Source organism: Oratosquilla oratoria, chromosome 38 (genome assembly GCF_046742065.1).
Source record: "Oratosquilla oratoria isolate Oo_2021 chromosome 38, ASM4674206v1, whole genome shotgun sequence".
In the NCBI taxonomy this organism is placed as follows: Eukaryota; Metazoa; Arthropoda; class Malacostraca; order Stomatopoda; family Squillidae; genus Oratosquilla; species Oratosquilla oratoria.
Window position 1 is genome coordinate 26,200,038 of NC_134814.1, and position 18,240 is coordinate 26,218,277.

The 18,240-nt window shown below is 44.6% G+C and overlaps 1 protein-coding gene across 1 annotated transcript in view; it reads left to right on the forward strand.

Annotated features, from left to right (window-relative positions):
* Dad (Daughters against dpp) overlaps positions 1-17,176 on the forward strand; it is a 169,906-nt gene extending 152,730 nt beyond the window's left edge. The window contains exons 4-5 of the mRNA XM_076176149.1: positions 16,202-16,399; positions 16,535-17,176. Of these exons, the coding sequence (XP_076032264.1) occupies positions 16,202-16,399; positions 16,535-16,866 (530 nt within the window). The 3' untranslated portion in view covers positions 16,867-17,176. The remainder of the gene's footprint in view (positions 1-16,201; positions 16,400-16,534) is intronic.
* The last annotated feature ends 1,064 nt before the right edge of the window (positions 17,177-18,240 follow it).

The following is an 18,240-nucleotide window of genomic DNA, read 5'->3' on the forward strand; positions in this document are numbered from 1 at the left end:
GTTAGCGTCCAAAAATATATACAAGTGTTCAAATTGCCTTCAGAAATTCGAAGAGAGAGCCCACAGATACGAAACAATACGAAACATAATGGAATAAACGCGTTATGTTCTGTGTGTGTCTGCGAACACATCGTTCATTTTCGCATGACCGAGGGAAAAAAAAACATGGCAGAGAGAGTAGAGAGAGGAGAGGCGAGAAGAGAGGATTGGTGTGAGGTCAGAGCGAAACGTCTCCAGGTGGATATGGTGGTAAGATCTTAATTCCACCTTATAAGGAAGGTAGCCAAAATCCTTTGTTCGTCAAAGCATACAATCGCGGACGGACACACTAGCGTGCAGTTGCCTTCTACTGGTTACTGTTGGTATGCGGTAACTCATTGCTCTATAGTATTATGTCAAAGTGAGCGTACATTTCAAAACAATGAACATGTTTTGGAAATTAGATAGGTATGTTCAGGGTTTTTGTTCTCTTTTGTTCTTCCCAAGCCCGGACGGTGCTATTTAGTTGGAAGAACTTGGGGACTAGTGATGGTGATGATGATGATGATGATAATAATAATAATAATAATAATGATAATAATAATAATAATAATAACAATGATAACTATAATAATAATAATAACTGATAATAATATTATTAATAATAATAATAATAATAACAATAATAATAATCATGATGATGACGGTGATAATAATGATATCATAGTTATTAATGTCAATATTAATGTTGAAACATAAATGCTAATATCAGTATTAATATTGATAATGATAATTGTTGCTTCAAGAAGCCCGCAGCCCCAGAGCGGCCGGCAACGATATTCTTACCCTCTCGTAGAATATCTTGGGAAGAACAAGTTGATTCTTGTTTGTGTTTCTAAGCTACCGGCTTGTAGTAGTAGTAGCAGTAGCAGTAGTAGTGGTAGTAGTAGGGGGAGTGGTCGTCTTCGTTTATTAGCCCCATAAAAGCGTTATCACACTGGGATATTCCCCCTCCAACTGTTGGAGCAGATGTGCAGCTTTCGGGAAGGAATCTGATATGTTGGAGGAAGATCATTTTCCTCCAGCAGCATATCAAATGACATTCTATGTATTTCTGATGAGAAAACAAAATAGTTTGCCAAAGTGATTTTACGGCGGAAAAAGTTCTGGAGGTGGGCGATAGCACCGATTAATTGGAGGTTGGAGGAAAAATATCCCAGTATGATAACACCTAAAGATGAAGGAAATCCAGACTGAATGTCAGCCTCTCGGGGCTGCACCTCCTTTCCGTGACAAAGTAACTAGGACAAGGGTATATTGGAGTTGGGGATGAGATTGGGGGTGATGATAATGATGATGATGGGTGAAGGGAGATATTAATGATTGGGATGGGAGTATGCCATGAGAAATGAGTGAGTAGTTTACACCAAGAGGCTCTTAACTGCGACCGGAATTTTCACCTTTATCCAGTCTGTTAGTGATTCAGTACTAACGCGAAGTGCTTCACCAGTGAGTTATGTGTGGACGTAAAAGCCCTAGTCTATGGGAAATTATCACAGGAATAGCATGTTTACATATTGCTTGTGTGTGTGTGTGTGTGTGTGTGTGTGTGTGTGTGTGTGTATGTGTGTGTGTGTGAGTGTGTGTGTGTGTAGGCCGCATGTGCACACCCGTCCCTCCCACGTGAACGGCGCCTCCCCGTTCTTGGCGCCCATAGGAAGAAATGTACGGTATGACAGAGTGACCTCCAAGTAATGGCAGGCGGCGCCATAGATGCCAGCGTTACGCCCTGGCGCCGACGCGTGGCGACGGTCGGCGCCAGGGCAGGACGGAAGGAACGCGACTTGTTGCCAAATGTGTCATCTCGTTGTTCCATTCACGTAGGGACGGGAGAGGGGGTGATCGGGTGGGGGGGGCTTCAGACGGGCGCCAAGACGACTTCAGGCGGGCGCCGGGGCGGGGCGGGACGGCCTTCAGGCGGGCGCCGAGAGGGGGAGGGGACAGGGGGAGAGGGGCAGGGAGAGGCCTCAAGATTCACTGCCGCCCAGGTACACGGATGTCACTCTTGCGAGATAGTGTCAGTCCTCCTCCTCCCTCCTCCTCCCACCTCTACTTTTCCTCCTCCTCCTCCTCCTCACCCCTCCCTCCCGTCTCGCGGCCTCCTCCGCTGGCGCCACCGTGACCCAGGGTGCTGGCTGCTGGGCCTTGTGGTGCCCTGATGACGCCCTTATGACTTTGTTTCCCGCCTCGGCTCAAACACTGACGTGGAGCGGGAAGACTTGACCCCCCCCACTCCCGTACACACTCCGTCTCTCCCCGTTATCCTCCCCCACTTCCCTTTCCACCACCGCACTCCCTCCACCATCCACCCCCCCCGCCTCCGCACCTCTTTCACTAACAACAGACAACAGTTACCTCTCTTCCGTCAGGTCTCTTGGGGTCGTACTTCCTTGACCTCGATTCAGGCAGTCTGCCCATTGGCGGGGACGATGACCATACAAAAAAAAAAAAAAAAAAAAAAAAAAAAAAAAAGTGATTAACAACATTTGGCGGACTTATACTTCGCCTTTGTACGGGGCATCTCTTAGGTTTCCCGCGGACAAACAAAGACTTGGAAAACTGTCGTATGAATTCGTCACATGGTTGTTTGTGTTTCAATTTCACGCTGATTAAAGCATTCTTTTAATGCTTGTGTGTGTGTGTGTGTGTGTGTGTGTGTGTGTGTGTGTGTGTGTGTGTGTGTGTGTGTGTGTGTGCGTGCGTGCGTGCGTACAACCAAACCACTCTACGATCGCCTCAAACCTCTGGCTGTTTACTTTCGAGGCGCTCACTTGTTCTCCATCCATTTCCCTTCTTCAGACGGTAGTCCCCATACTGACGCCAGCCCTGCCGACAAGTTCCTGTGGCTGACGTAGGCAGCCGTCCAGACGGTCCTGGTAGGTGCCAGTGCCTCCCCCTCCCACCCCCCTCCCCTCCCCCTCTTCCAGTGCCGCTTCTGGGGCGCCAAAACCTAGACTTCGAAGTCGTTGTTTTTATTCACTTCATCAAGCCAAGATACTGACAGAAAAGGCGACCTTCTTTCCTCACCCTCTCCCTCGTCCACTTAACCATAGCCACGGCGACGACGACGACGGCGATGATGACGACGGCGACGGCTACGTCGTTGACGACGAAGCAGCCTCCTGGCGCCAGGACGCATTAGGTCGGAGCCAGCTTATAACACCCCCTTCCCCCCACCCCTACCACCCCCTCCGTCCTGGACGACGCCTTTCATCCCAGCCAGTTTATGCTCCCCCCATCTCCCCTCCCCCAGATGACACGTTTGCATCCCAGCCGGATTATATCCTCCCTCCCTCCCTCCCTCCCTCCCTCCCTCCCCCACCACCTCGTGCCTCTCTCCTTTCAGAAAACCTCATCCAACCCAGCCAGTTTGTGAACATGACATGGAAGAGTTTAACCTAGCTCGGTTAAGTTCATCTTTGGCTTGCATTGTTCACGAGTAACTCAGTTAGCCTAAACTAGTTAGTTGTTCGGCGACTTTAGTATTACCGTGTAAGTTACGTTAAACTGGTTTTGTGGATCATAACGAGGTATAGTATAGTTTAGATATAGACCAGCTAACTTGAGACACTCCCAACACACAGACACACACACACACACACACACACACACACACACACACACACACACACACACACACACACACACACACACACACACACAAAGTTTGATGAAAATGTGTGTGCAAAAACGATACACGATAAGAACAGGCTAGACAAAATGAGATATGAAGACGGGACACCACGAGCATAGCTCCCCTTCCCGTAGAATACAACTAGGTAAATACACACACACACACACACGCGCGCGCGCGCGCGCGCGTGATGCTCAAAATCCCAGCTCGCTAGAGGCCGCCACGTTGCCGCGATCTTGTGTGGGATACCCACATTCCCCCGGCACGAGACAACAGGCGCGCTTGTCATATCCCGGATACGGGAAACGGCACGTACACCGGGAACCGGGGGGGCATCTGTTCCCGCTCTCACGTCCGGGACAGGAGATGCCATCTCGCCTTCCGCGTTCCGGGAACAGAGAGTCCGGATAGTTAACTGGTCCGGAAGCGAGTCTTCAAAGTTCCGAACAAATGGCGACCTCTCCCGGAACTGTAGGTGCAACTTGTAACACACGCACACGCACGCACGCACACACACACACACACACACACACACACACACACACACACACACACACACACACACACACACACACACACACACACACACACACACACACACACACACACACTCACTCACTCCCCACAGGGTAATAGACGTTTGGAACAAGTTAGATAAGAATGTGGTGTGTGCAAAAACGATACATGAATATAAAAACAGTCTAGATAAAACAAGATATGAAGACGGGACACCACGAGCATAGCTTTCCTTCCCGTAAAATACAACTAGGTACACACACACACACACACACACACACACACACACACACACACACACACACACACACACACACACACACATCTTAATGTACTTTCCCCCTCTCCTCCTCTCCCCCTCTCGACATTCATGTAAAACCCTCTTTTCCACTATCAGGACATTCCTGTGTTGCTCCTTGAAACGCATTAGCACCTCAAAAAAAAAAAAAAAAAAAAAAAAAATCAGAAGATGGGCACTTACGATCTGTAGTACTAAGAGTTCCTATGTTACCAGAACGATTTTTGTAAATGGCTTGTATTAATACATGAAGAAGGAAGTTTACAGAGTTCTGGTGCATCTTGTGGGACAATTTCGGGTGCCCTCCGTGAATCACAGAATTGGTGCCGATCCCCCTCCCACCAGGATGTCCTAGTACTCAAGGCAAAGGTTGTTAATTAACTGGTGAATATCACACCTCCACAGGGCGACCTCAGCCCAGCGTGTTAACTCCCCTCCCCCCTCCTGCTCTTTCCCCTTCCCTTTTTCCATACCTTTCGCCCTCTCCCTTTTCCTCTTCCTCCCCCTTCCCCACTCCACTCACACGGAACTGCCACGCACGTCCCCTTACCCGAAATTAACACCTCAGGATCTCAAAAGAAAAGGAAAAATGAAAAAAAAAAAAAGGAAACTTGTCGACATCCTCCTCCTTCCCCTCCCCCGTCCCCCAGGCGCCGACTGCGATGGTAATGACGATTCTAGTCGGCTGGGCGACAGCCAGTATCTTGTCGGTTGTCTCGCCGCGGGAAGTGCGTGGCGGGAAATGTAGGTTGTGTGGCGGAAAGAGAAGGCGGATGGCGGGAAGGAGGGTGTGGATGGCGGGAAAAAGGGAGTGGATGGCTGGGAAAGATGGGTGTGGATGGCGGGAAGGAGGGTATAGATGGCGGGAAAAAAGAGAAGGATGGCGGGAAAGAAGACCAGAAGGTCAAAAGTAGCGCAGAGAGGCTCAAGTCGACTCGAGCGAGGAACTTCCAGTTGACTTGAAGGGAACTCTCCTCCTCTTCCTCCTCCTCTCCCCACCCCTCTTCCTCCTCCTCCTCCTCCTCCTCCTTCTCCTCCTCCTCCTCCTCCTCTTCCTCCTCCGGTCAGACTTGGAGGCGACGCGACGAAGGGGAGACTTACGTCGAGTAAGGGATGTCGAGGGTTGGGGGTGGGGGGCCGGAAAGGGGGCGTAGGGGACGCTCGGGAGAGAGAGAGAGAGAGAGAGAGAGAGAGAGAATATTTGGTTAAGAGGAAGGAACAAAGAATATGCAACGTGGAGAGGCAAGAGGGAGAGGGGTAACTGAAGAAGTGGGAGAGAGAGAGAGAGAGAGAGGGAAGAACATATACACAGAACAGAGAGGAAAAAATGGGAAGACGAAGAGAGAGCAAAGAAGAGAAAATATAATGGTGAGAGGGAGTTGGAGGAAAGGGAGAGGACGGGAGAGAGAGAGAGAGAGAGATAGATAGAAATCAGCCCTCGGGGAAAATGGTGCAAACATAGCTTGCAGAGCAGGTAAATGCCAACCAGCACAGTTACACAAGTAAACGCTTTTGCGCTGCTAACTTTCTACAGTTTTACAAGTTGGTTATCTCTAACTACGACACAGCCTATGGATTTTGAAAATACATATATATATATATATATATATATATATATATATATATATATATATATATATATAAATATATATATATATATATTATCCCTGAGTACATAGGGATCTTGAAGGCGTTATCACACTGGGCTATTTTTTCTCCAACCTCCGATTAATCGGCGGTACCGCCTACCTTCAGCACTATTTCAGCTGTAAAATCACAATTTGATATGCTGGATGAAAATTGTATTCCTCCAGCATATGAGTTTTCTCCCCGAAAGCTGTGGGCCGCAAATCTGCTCCAACAGTCGGAGGAAAAATGGCCCAGTGTGATAAATCTTTCATGAGTCAAAATACGAACACTGTATGCTGAAAAAATCATACGAAAACCGCCCAAAACATTTTAACCTATTTTCTCTAAAAATACGCATACTCATGGCAGATCAAGACGACAAAACTAATATAAAGATAGCAAAACTGAATATATATATATATATATATATATACACATACATACATACATACATACATACATACATACATACATACATACATACATACATACATACCAAGGTCAAACTGCATGAGGATTTAACGTGAAAGTAGGTAGAAACAAAATCGCCGACTGAGTCAAAGAAAATGGAAATAGAGGAAATGGAATGTAGTGCAAATTCAAAGGTATCCGACCCCTTGGATAAACACCTAAGCAGGATGCTGTGGTGTCTGGCCCCTGTTTGCTCGCCTATTTGCATCTTTGGGATTTTATTTATAAATTTGTTTATTCATTTACTTGTTTGTTTTAGTACCATACCTCGCTTTGCACCGAAAGGTGTCTTTCCGGCATGCTTTACCATTATGATATATCATGAGAGAGAGAGAGAGAGAGAGAGAGAGAGAGAGAGAGAGAGAGAGAGAGAGAGAGAGACTTGGATAGGCTGTGGCGCCCAGTGGCGAGCGGACCCGGTAGGGAGTGGGTGATGGGGTGGGGGGAGGCTTAGGAGAAGAGACGTAAACACGCGAAGGTTGGAGATGCAGAGACACGGAGACCAAGGGCGAGTTGATCCTATCTGGAGACATCTCATGGCGAGAGGTGACGGAGACAGAGGGACCGGGGGGGGGGGGGGGTTAGTGTTGGTTAGGTCGTCGTCGTCATCTTCGTCGTCGTCGACTTCGTCATTTTATATTCATAATGTATCATGGAATGGTGATCTTAGCTATGTGGTAAGTTGGTGGTTAATCTAAATGATTCGTGATGATTGGTGCAGTAGTGGTAGCTGTGGTGAGTAGTTGGTAGTAGTAATAGTAGTAGTAATGTAATTTTCTTAATTATTTTTCATTCATATTATTATTTTGTTTACGCATTTGTTTAATCAATTGGTTTATCAACCGAGACCCCTTTTGTGCTAAGACATTCCACACAGAGCTTGGTTAATGAACTGGTGGAGGGAGGGGAGGAGGAGGAGGATGTGGAAATGACTGACGGCGTCACTAAACTGCCTACTTGACCTCAATTATGACCTCAGTTTCGTATTATCGATTTTTTTAAGGTCTGAATGTAGACACTGCTCGTTACGCGTACGCTACGAATTACGCATCTCGTACGCGCATGCATGCGTATTTCATAACGCGTACTGGGGTGAAGGGGGTACTCAGGAATTGCCGTTATGTACAAGAGGGGTAGAATGTGGGGTACTTACAAGTGCCTATGAAGAAGAGGCAGTATCACTTGACCCCCCCAATTTCTCTCTCTCTCTCTCTCTCTCTCTCTCTCTCTCTCTCTCTCTCTCTCTCTCTCTCTCTCTCTCTCTCTCATTGTCTCACCCCTCTCTCTTTGTCTTCCCCTCTCTCTCTCTCTTCCCCTCTCTCATTGTCTCCCACTCTCTCTTTGTCTCCCCCCTCTCTCTCTCTCTCTCTCTCTCTCTCTCTCTCTCTCTCTCTCTCTCTCTCTCTCTCTCTCTCTCTCTCTCTCTCTATTTGTCTCTCCCTCTCTCTCTTTGTCTTCCCTCTCTCTCTTTGTCTCCCCCTCTTTCTCCTTCTCTCTTTCTCTCCCCTTCTCTCTTTCTCTCCCCTTCTCTCTTTGTCTCCCCCTCTTTCTCCTTCTCTCTTTCTCTCCCCTTCTCACTTTGTCTCCTCCTCTCTCCCTCTCTTTCCCTCCTCCCCCCCCCTCTCTCTCTTTTTTCCGGATTCGACGCTCGCCACACTGTCGCCCTCCACACTTGATGGTCATCTTTCCTCCACCTTTGATCCCTCCCTCCTCCTCCACATTGAACTCTCGTCCTCCTCCATATCTGACGCCGGAATGTCTCCTGGCCTCCATATCTAACGCTCTCCTCTGTCTCTCCTCTGTCTCTCTCTCTCTCTCTCTCTCTCTCTCTCTCTCTCTCTCTCTCTCTCTCTCTCTCTCTCTCTCTCTCTCTCTCTCTCTTAGTTTATGTACCTATCTATTTATCTATCACACACACACACACACACACACACACACACACACACACACACACACACACACACACACACACACACACACACACACACACACACACACACACACACACACACACACACACACACAAACTGTACATCTGACCTTATCCACATTTGGCGACAGCTGGCACTCCACACACCCTTACCCCCTCACCCCCACCCCAGTCAATACTTTAATACATTTGACATAGGCTAACCCCCCGTCCCATCAAGAACAGTTTACACTTGATTACCACCTTCACACGTGTAAGTTTCCATCAGTTTTTGCACGTAGTGAAGTCCCCACTTGTGTATAACTGAGCCCTCCACACCCCGTTTTCTATTTATTTGATCGTTTAATGATTATCATTTATTCGCAAAGCGAGGTGATTTGGCATGATAGTTGAAAACGCCTCTCCCCTTCCAGACGTCGTATCATTTTATTTGTCTTAAAATGACAAAGCTATTTGCTTAAGACTTAGTTTTAGGTCCTGTTCACACTAGTGGTTTCAACTGCTGCGGTTCCATTACAATGTAAGTCAGTGGAGGCATTCACACACAACCGCGCAATTTTTCCTTGACTATGCGGTACCGAGAACCGTTAGTGTGAACAGGGCCTTGGAATCAATCTGTCAATCAGTCAATCCACTGCTGAACACAGGCCTCTCCCAACATCTGCCACGTCACTCCTGCAAACTTCTCTATCTCATCATTCCACCTCCTGTCTGGACTTCTCTATCTCATCATTCCACCTCCTGTCTGGTCTTTCTCTTCCACGCTTCCCATCTCACGGCGTCCAGTCAGTAACACACTCACTCTTTCTCCCATTTTCCTTTTCTGGCTAACTTTCTTGCCCTCTCCCACAATATCTAAATTAAGAATAATCTGTATCAATTTAGTCTCAACATCTAGACACCCCCTCCCCCCTCACCCACACCCTCACTAAGCCTAATTTATCGCCCCCCCCAAGTCACTTTTAATTCTAGATTCGGGGGTGGAAGGGTGGGGGTGTTAGGAGGTCTGGGGGACGGTGTGGTTTAGTGGTCATAGCACTCATCTCATATCTTGGAAGGTCATGGTTCGAATCTGCCCTAGTACATGACCTAGTTTGGTCACCAATCGAATGACTTTGTTAGGTCACAGCATCTAGAAGAAGGTGCCCCAGAAGCGAATGAAAAAGCCTGGTATCCGCATGAATAAAAACATTGAGGTGCTCTCCGATACGAAAGCCACGTCACTCCTGCAAACCTCTCTCACGTCAGTTTTGGCTGGCTGCAGGCGATTTTATTCGTGTGGAAGAAAGGTTCGGGCTACACTCTCCCTCGATTCTCAGCTAATTAAAGATTGAAGAAGACTGCAAGAGACCATAAGGCCTACACCAGGCAGTTCCAAGTCCCTTACTACCTGTCATCCCCAACCATAAAGTTATCTAACCTTCTCTTAAATCAACCGATAGTGTCAGCGCTCAATACATGGTTACTAAGTCTAATATTAGACAGAATGAGTTAAGTGTCGCCAGGTGATTTTAATCAACCGGAGAAAACCCCCACCGCTCCGTGAATATGAAAAAAGTAAAACAAAAAATTAGCCCATCATACGGAAGTAATGTGTGTGTGTGTGTGTATAATATATATATATTTATATATATATATATATACACATATAAATATGTATATATATATATATAAATACATATATATATATATATATATTATATATATATATATATAAATATATATATATATATATATATGACGAGATAAACACCATATGAGGACGGAGCCTTTATTTGTACGACGTTTCGCTTATTACAGCTTTTTCAAGTACAAGTTGAGATACAAATGCTTGAGATTAAATAAGGGGAAAGGAGGGAACGGGGAGAGAAAAGGGGGGAAGGAAGAGGAGGAGGAGGAGGAGGAGAAGGGGGGGGAATGGACACTTGGAAAGGATGAGAATGCTGGCCCAAACGTCCGTGGGCGAAATGTCCACAAAGGAGTGGTTTAGAATAATGTGAGGCGAGATGTTAAACATGCCCCTGTTTTGCAAACTGTCGGCAAACTGCCAATTTTAAGGATATATATATATATATATATATATATATATATAATATATATATATATATAAATACATATATATATATATATATATATATATATATTATATCATATAAATATATATATATATATTATATATATAAATATTATATATGTATATATAAATATATTATATATATATATATATATATATATATATATATATATATATATATATGTATATATATAATATGAAGAATAAATAGAAGAAAAAAAATAACACGTCCTTCACGCTTAACACCCGCTTTCCGTCCGCACTGCTTGACGCTTGCCATTCGTCAAGTGAGTGTGTTTCCGCGCGGTCCGGTCTTCTGGCGCCAAAGTCCGGAGCGCCGCTTCCGGAGCGATCTTGTCGCCGTCGCCGCCGTCGCCGTTGCATCATTATCATCATTGTCATCGTCATCATAATCATCATTATCATCGATGACATCAGTGCTGTCATTGTTATCATCCCCGTTATTGTTGTCATCATTATCATCATCATTACCTCCACCTCCATCACCACCATTGACATGGGATTACAACCTACAGTTCTGAGACTCGATGTCGTCGCGTCTTTTGTTCATCACTGTACTTCGAATAGTCGCTTAAGCTTATGGCGACGATGATGATACTGTGGTAATGGTGGCGACAGTGGGTTTTCCCCACTTCCTGGTCGCAGCTACAATTTCCATGGCTCCTAACAACCATGAGATACCGTGAACTGCGAGAGAGAGAGAGGGGGGGGAGTACAGGAGCAGACAGGGTAAGCGATGCTGTTATTGTCTGGAGGGCAAACGTGTGTGTATGTTTATGTGCATGTGTGTGTGTTTGTGTGTTGTGTGTGTGTGTGTGTGTGTGTGTGTGTGTGTGTGTGTGTGTGTTTTGTGACATTTTATCGTATGTAGGTTGTTGAACTTGTCCACAAGATTCACACCTCTGTCTATCTATCTATCTATCTCTCCGTCACCTGATCCTCTCCAATCACCCACGACATACCCAACGTCACCCGCATCCCACCCGGAACCACCCAGCTTTCCATATACGTCCCTCTCCCCCACCCCCACCAAATCTCACCCATGTTACAGACATGCAACATCCTCTCTCTCTCTCTCTTTGTCGTGACTGGTGTTTAGCTTGTTGCCTGAGGAAGTTTTCCTTCGCACTTGGGTCGAGTAGGGAGACAGGGAGGGGTGGAGAGGTCGTGGTTGCTGTGGAAAAGCAGGTTTACTTACTGACTGACTGACTGAAGTGAGTATCTTCTTTGCTCTGTCGACGTTAGCTAAACGTAGACGACCCATCTGTTGTCTCGTTGGAGTGGTTAGGGGGGGAGAAGGGGGGATGGGGAATTAGGGAGAGATATGAAGGGAGCTATGGTAGTTCATGGTTTTAACCGGCACATTCATCAACACACCATAACCATCATGGTCAGCATCTAGTATCCAACGGTCGCGAAAAAGTCGTTATTAATCGTTTTAGTTATTAGTAACAGTAACTTGTGGTGGTGTAGAAACCGAAGAAAAATTATTTGCCAAGAGCAGAAGAAGACGGCGATGCCGGGGTAGGTAGGTAGGTAGGTGTATATAAACTTGGCGTAGTTGTCAACGTCTAAAGAACTATTTTTGGGTTCACCGTTGGCCCAGTAGTCCTTGAATAGTTGCTCCCTTAGTCCCGGCTGCATAGTTAGTGCACAGGCGATAGTTGTGTATATCAGCCGACTTATAGACGAGACGGCGGGGGCAAAGCTTCATGTTAGTTGTGTAACCAACATCGAGATGTGGATATTTAACTCTTGTCTGCCTGCTCAGTTAGCTCGTTGTTGGTTACTCTACGAACTGTGGTTATGGTGGATATGCGTGCATGGTTGTCATGGTTGCTGGTATGTCGGTGATGGTGGTGGTGGTGGTAGTGGTGGTGATGTGGTAGTGGTTTGAGGTGCTGTGACGACTCTTCCTACATCTGGCAGGGAATACTGGCGCCAGGTAGTCGGGGTGGTGGTGGTGGTGATGATGGTGTGGTGGAGGTTATGTGTTGACAGTGATGGTGGTCATGCGTTGATGGTGCTGGTCATATGGTGGTGATGCTGACGTTACTGTATCGAATGCGCTGTAATTTGACTTACGTTTATTTCAATTATTTAGCCTTTTTTTTTTTAAACCAGTTTTTAGTTTGTAGTACGCATTTTTAGCACGGGTCGACTGATGCGAGAGTGTTGTCCTTGGATAGTGCTCGAGCAATTATGGGAAGAAATGTCATGTTGCACGTGGATGCGGAGAAAGAAAGTCACTATATGCGCGCTGTTGCAGACGGGGGGTGGGGGTGATGGGGGGGAGTTCAAGAAATCATAAATTCTATTCGCAGCCGATTCCTTTTCACACATTGTGTACAGCACGCGCGTTCGTGTGCATTTGTGGCCTGCAGTAGGGTTTTGCTGTTTATTTGACTTCGGGGCCTCTGTAATTGCAGTAAGTCCAAAGTTAAGATATCGGCGTCGTCGACGGCGTCAGGGTCTTTCTGTGGCGACGCATTGGGCCCGAATCAAAAGAAACTTGCATACTTGAACCATGGAGGCTGGTTTAGCCATAAACTTTAGACGTGTGTGCATACATACATTCACCCAGGATAAGCGTTATGCTGCCGTACTCCCATCTCTCTGTACTCATTGGTCAAAATTAACTTTAGATTCTTTAATGCAGTGTACGTGTGGGATCGATGAATCTATAGGAAAACTATTTCTTAACATCCTTCAAACTTCTTATCTTCTCAACTTAAACATCTCATCTTTTCAAGTTTATTTCATCCCATATAAAGAAGACTTCATTTTGATCTATTTTCATTATTGTATCCATTTTTTTATATATAACCCCGCTTCTAATGTCGACAGTTAGGCTAAGAAACATTAGTTGCTGCTCCTTGAAAATTCCCGTATTTCTTTCATTTGCTGTGGTTCCCACATCCTGCTTACTCCAATCTGGATCGAATCAGGTTTTCTAAGTATTTTTTCCATGTCCTCGTCTATGTAGTGTGTGTGTATATCTGCTGGGGTCCCGTAGCTGTTTCTATAATAATCCATCTTTACTTAAATTAGGTTTATGTTGTCCGCGTGGACTGATTTAGTTTATTCCAATTTAGGGTGGATAATATTCTTTTTTTTTTTCCTTCTTCTTCGTGGATAGAGAATTTTACTCAATTGATGATCAACTTCCGTTATTTTGTTAATATACGTTTCAGGTGATGGTTATTTCATAACTAAGACTTGTAGTAATTCCTTTCTTACTTAGTTATTGCGTATATTTATTGAATACGTAACTCTCCTTTATTGTATATGTAATACTCATTTATTATACATGTAGTACGTAATCTCAGTAACTAAGTAAGAAAGGAATTACTACAGACTACTTCGTCCTTTTCCTCTTTTGATTTCATTATTGTCTTCCACTACATAATTTAATCACTTTTCTCTCTTACATTTATCTATTTCCAACAATGTTGCATTTTTTCGCAATATAATTATTTTCCCACTGTCTGTTCCAATAATAAATCTTGTCTAGATCTTCCTAGGGCAATTTGCAATCTTCCTCATTTTTACGCCTTTCATGATCTTGGCGTCGTCTGCGAATAGGTTGGCGTAACTATTTGTTCCATCCATCCATCATGTCGTGGACGTATATTAGGAACACTGCTGGTGCCAAAACCAAGTTCTGCGGGTGATTCACCATGGTCTTGGACCATATGCCACACTCGTGGTCGACAGACATTACACTGTCGGATGAGAGCTTCAGAGCTCACAGTCTGATCTCTGGGTAATGACGCGACCTTGCACCACACACTTATTGCTCCATCAACTTGCTGAAGGGGGATAGTAACGGCTTGCATTTACGTAGTGGAATTTTTTATGCCGTGAGAGAGACGCGAACGTAGTTCCCCAGCGTTGGCACCTCACGACACTAGAACCGATTTTCACCATTACAACATATAGTCATGACCCTCTTTTCATCCACTCTCAGTATATCCATGGAGTGGATGAGAACATCATTATCTTGATTCGCATCATCCCTTCATCCACCGACTACTTTCGTCAAATCTTTTTCATTGTCTCTTCCCTGCTAAAGCAGACCTACTATGTCTACCGAAAGCCTCCATCAATCCATCATATTCTTTATCTCCCATTTGACCACATTCCATCCACCTCTGCCTTCCACACTTTCTTTGCTAGTCTTTTCTTGTTTATTATGTCCATATAGCCAGACCATCTCAGCATTCTCAGTTCGACCCAATCCAACAGCTTTCTTCCCTCTCCCATTCTCTGCATCACCTTCACATTTCTCACTCTGTTCTGGACACTTTTCTTATTGTTTAAACACCTAATCTCAAAATACATTGGCTATTAATTTTTTTCCTCTCTCCCTCAGAATCCAAGTCCACACCATGGACACAATTACTCATCCCTAAATACTCTTCCTATTTATCATACTGCTTCTCATTATACCCAGACATCTACTCACTTCCTTTACTCATATCATTCACCTGAACATCCAATCCATTCACTGCTACAAGCAACCCCAGATAATGCAGGAGTACATGACTGGATGATCTCAGATTGCAATACTATAATTGGTTCTGCGATTAATTTATCTTTTACTAGAAGTGTCACTTTCCCATTGCTTCTATTTCCCAAAGGAGATAAAACAACATTAGTGGTTAGAGTAAAAAAAAAAAAAAAAAAAAAAAATCGTCTACCTATATACCAAAGGCTTTCTCCCTTACAAGGGAGGTATCAAAGTCAAAAGGCATATACCCATTCCACTCCCATCTACTACCCTTTCCTCCCTCTCATCTTAGCTCCTCATGGATGACAGGTCATCCCTGTATCCTGCCCATTGCCTTGGGTAGGAAGCAATGCAGCAAGACACAGTTCATCCACATTTTTATGCCAGTCATAAAAAGTAATAAAAATCAATATTTGAATATTTGAAGACACCATATAAAAGCGAACATGAACAAATTGTGGAAGCTAATGCATTTCTTTTTTTCATTATACCAATTGTTTAAATATATCTTGAGTTTTCACTTGTCATCATTCATTTTGTGGCAACAGACCGAGTTGGCAGAACTTGTAGCCATGAGTAATTGTTTAGCTTGGCACTATGGTGAGGAAATTCTTGCAGTGTGGATAGTCATTGGAGAGCAGTCAGTTTTGTAATGAGACTGCCTTCACATCACCCACTGCTTTCCAACCCTGCAGTTGTCTGAAAACTGTGAAGCTGTATGCTTGATTTTGTAGGGCTAAGCTATACATATGGTTCTTACTAAAATAGTATATCCCTATCAATTTGCTTACCTTGAGCTTCGAATTCTCAAGCACAGTACTAGTGAGCATTGTGAAAATCAAAATGCAGAATTGAGTAGGCCACATTACATGTATTTTGTTTGCAAGTTATATTTTTGTGCAAGTTCTCATACACACACATACACTGGGAGAAGTCAAACAGGGTTGATGTAACATTAAGTGAGAGAGGTAATAACCAGATGCTTTCAAATTTTAGTTAACTTAGTTTCTCATATATTAGTATCATAGTTAATAACAAAATTCATATGTCACTAATACCATACTTCTTTTGTGCAGGTGTAAGCCCGTGGTGCCAGGTTGCATACTGGGAAGAGCGGAATAGAGTAGGTCGGCTATACCCAGTCCGCACACCCACTCTGAACATCCTTGGGGATACTCCACATGGTGATGGTCTCTCCCTTGCTACCCTGGCCACACAAGCTCAAACTCCGCCCACGGACCCAATAAAAAGAACCCGAGACAAGATTGGTTTAGGTGAGCATATAAAGTTGCACAGGAATCATGTATTGCATGTTCTGTTATGTATCAGTTATGTATTGTTTTTAAAACTATAGTACACTACCTGATAGTATGGATATTGGTTTTGATAGGTGTTTGTTTATTTTCCAGGGTTGGTGTTAAGCCAGGAAGTGGATGGTGTTTGGGTTTACAACCGATCTGATGTGCCCTTGTTCATCCATTCCCCTACGCTGGATGTGGCTCCTCACTCCCGCTTCACCGTCCACAAACTTTTACCCGGCTACACCCTCAATATTTTCGACTATGAGAAAGCACAAAAGTTTAAGAAGCTTCCACCAGATCCAGACCTTCTACATGAGGGGCCCATCGACACCAATTCAGTGCGAATCTCTTTTGCCAAAGGGTGGGGTCCTAAGTACTCAAGGCAGTTCATAACGAGCTGTCCCTGTTGGCTGGAGATTCTGCTGTTTCCTGCTAGATGATAACACACACAGTGGAGCCCAAACTGGAAGTAGTAGCAGCAGCAGCAGTAGCAGCAGCAACCACAATGGTGTTCCAACATTTATTTTGGTGGAACAGAACCGCAGCTGCTACTGCACCATACCCAGCTGGTCTGGGGTCTATGTGCCCTGGCAACTGGCCACGAGGCTGAAGCAGAAGCAAGAGGGAATTGCCTTGATGGTACAGGTGAAGCTTTGCACGCAGAATGTTTGTGTCCAGCTATCATCATGGTTTTGGATTTATAAGAAAAAAATAAATAAATAAATAAAAAATATATAAAAGAAAAAAAAATTGGGCTAGTGTTGGAAATAGCCAGTAAAGGGGCTTGTGGTCAAGGGCATGGAAAGCCTAATGACCATGGCAGTGCTTTCTAGTCCGTCATCCTAGAGTCTTTCTGTGGTGACGAAATGGCCATTGAGCCCCAGTCAGGCCTGTACTGGTCAACCCTCACCCTGTACTGGCCTATCCTCAGCCTATACTCACTCAGGACAAGTGCACAGCAAGAAGGCAACCTTATTTCTACTAATCTCAAGAGTATTGGCCTTGTGAAGAGGCTGCAATCAAAAGGTTCTTTTAGCTTACTGGCCTGAGTGTACATAATGATTAAGTATGAAATTATTTTTTTATTGTCAAAGCACATGTTAATGATTGAGAGCAATTATCAACAGAGGGTTTATTATATTTTGTAATTTAATGCACATGTTGATATGATGCAATATTGACAAAGCCACACTGTGTGAACAGAGAGGGCTTGCAGGAGATGTGGTCTTTCATAGTGGAAGTAACCAAGGTGACAGGAGCTGGCTGGTCATCAGTCAAGAAAGGGCTTCACAAATTTCGTTGTCCCATAAATTCCTGCTTCATTTGATCACCGAAATTTCAGTCTGAGTTCTTAGATGAGTTGGCTCAGATTTTTCAGAGTTAACCATTTGTAAGGACTGGCCTTCAAGAATAAAACTGATTGTGCATTTTGCTATTCCTTTTGTGGGCTCTTGCCTGCTTGACTTCACATGGAGGTAACTGGTGCTAATGTTTGAGAATGGTTATAATGCACTATAAAAAACGTTGACTTTGTAAGCTTGTCAGACAAACTGAGCATTTTTAAATCAAATGTTAATCTTTGGCAGAGTTTTTGAGTTAGAAAAAAAAAATCTTCTTTGAACTTGTACTGTACATGGTTAGCTGTACAGTGTTATTCCTCAGGTGCCTAGGTCCAGCTAGATATGGGTGCCAATTTGCTTTGCAGATGAGGCTGGGTTTGTGGTAGTAGAAGGCATGTTGCAGGAAAAGTGGCAAGGGACCAAGAGTTGCAAGTGCCTAGTTTGTGATTGCATGTCATCCCCTAGCTCATGGTT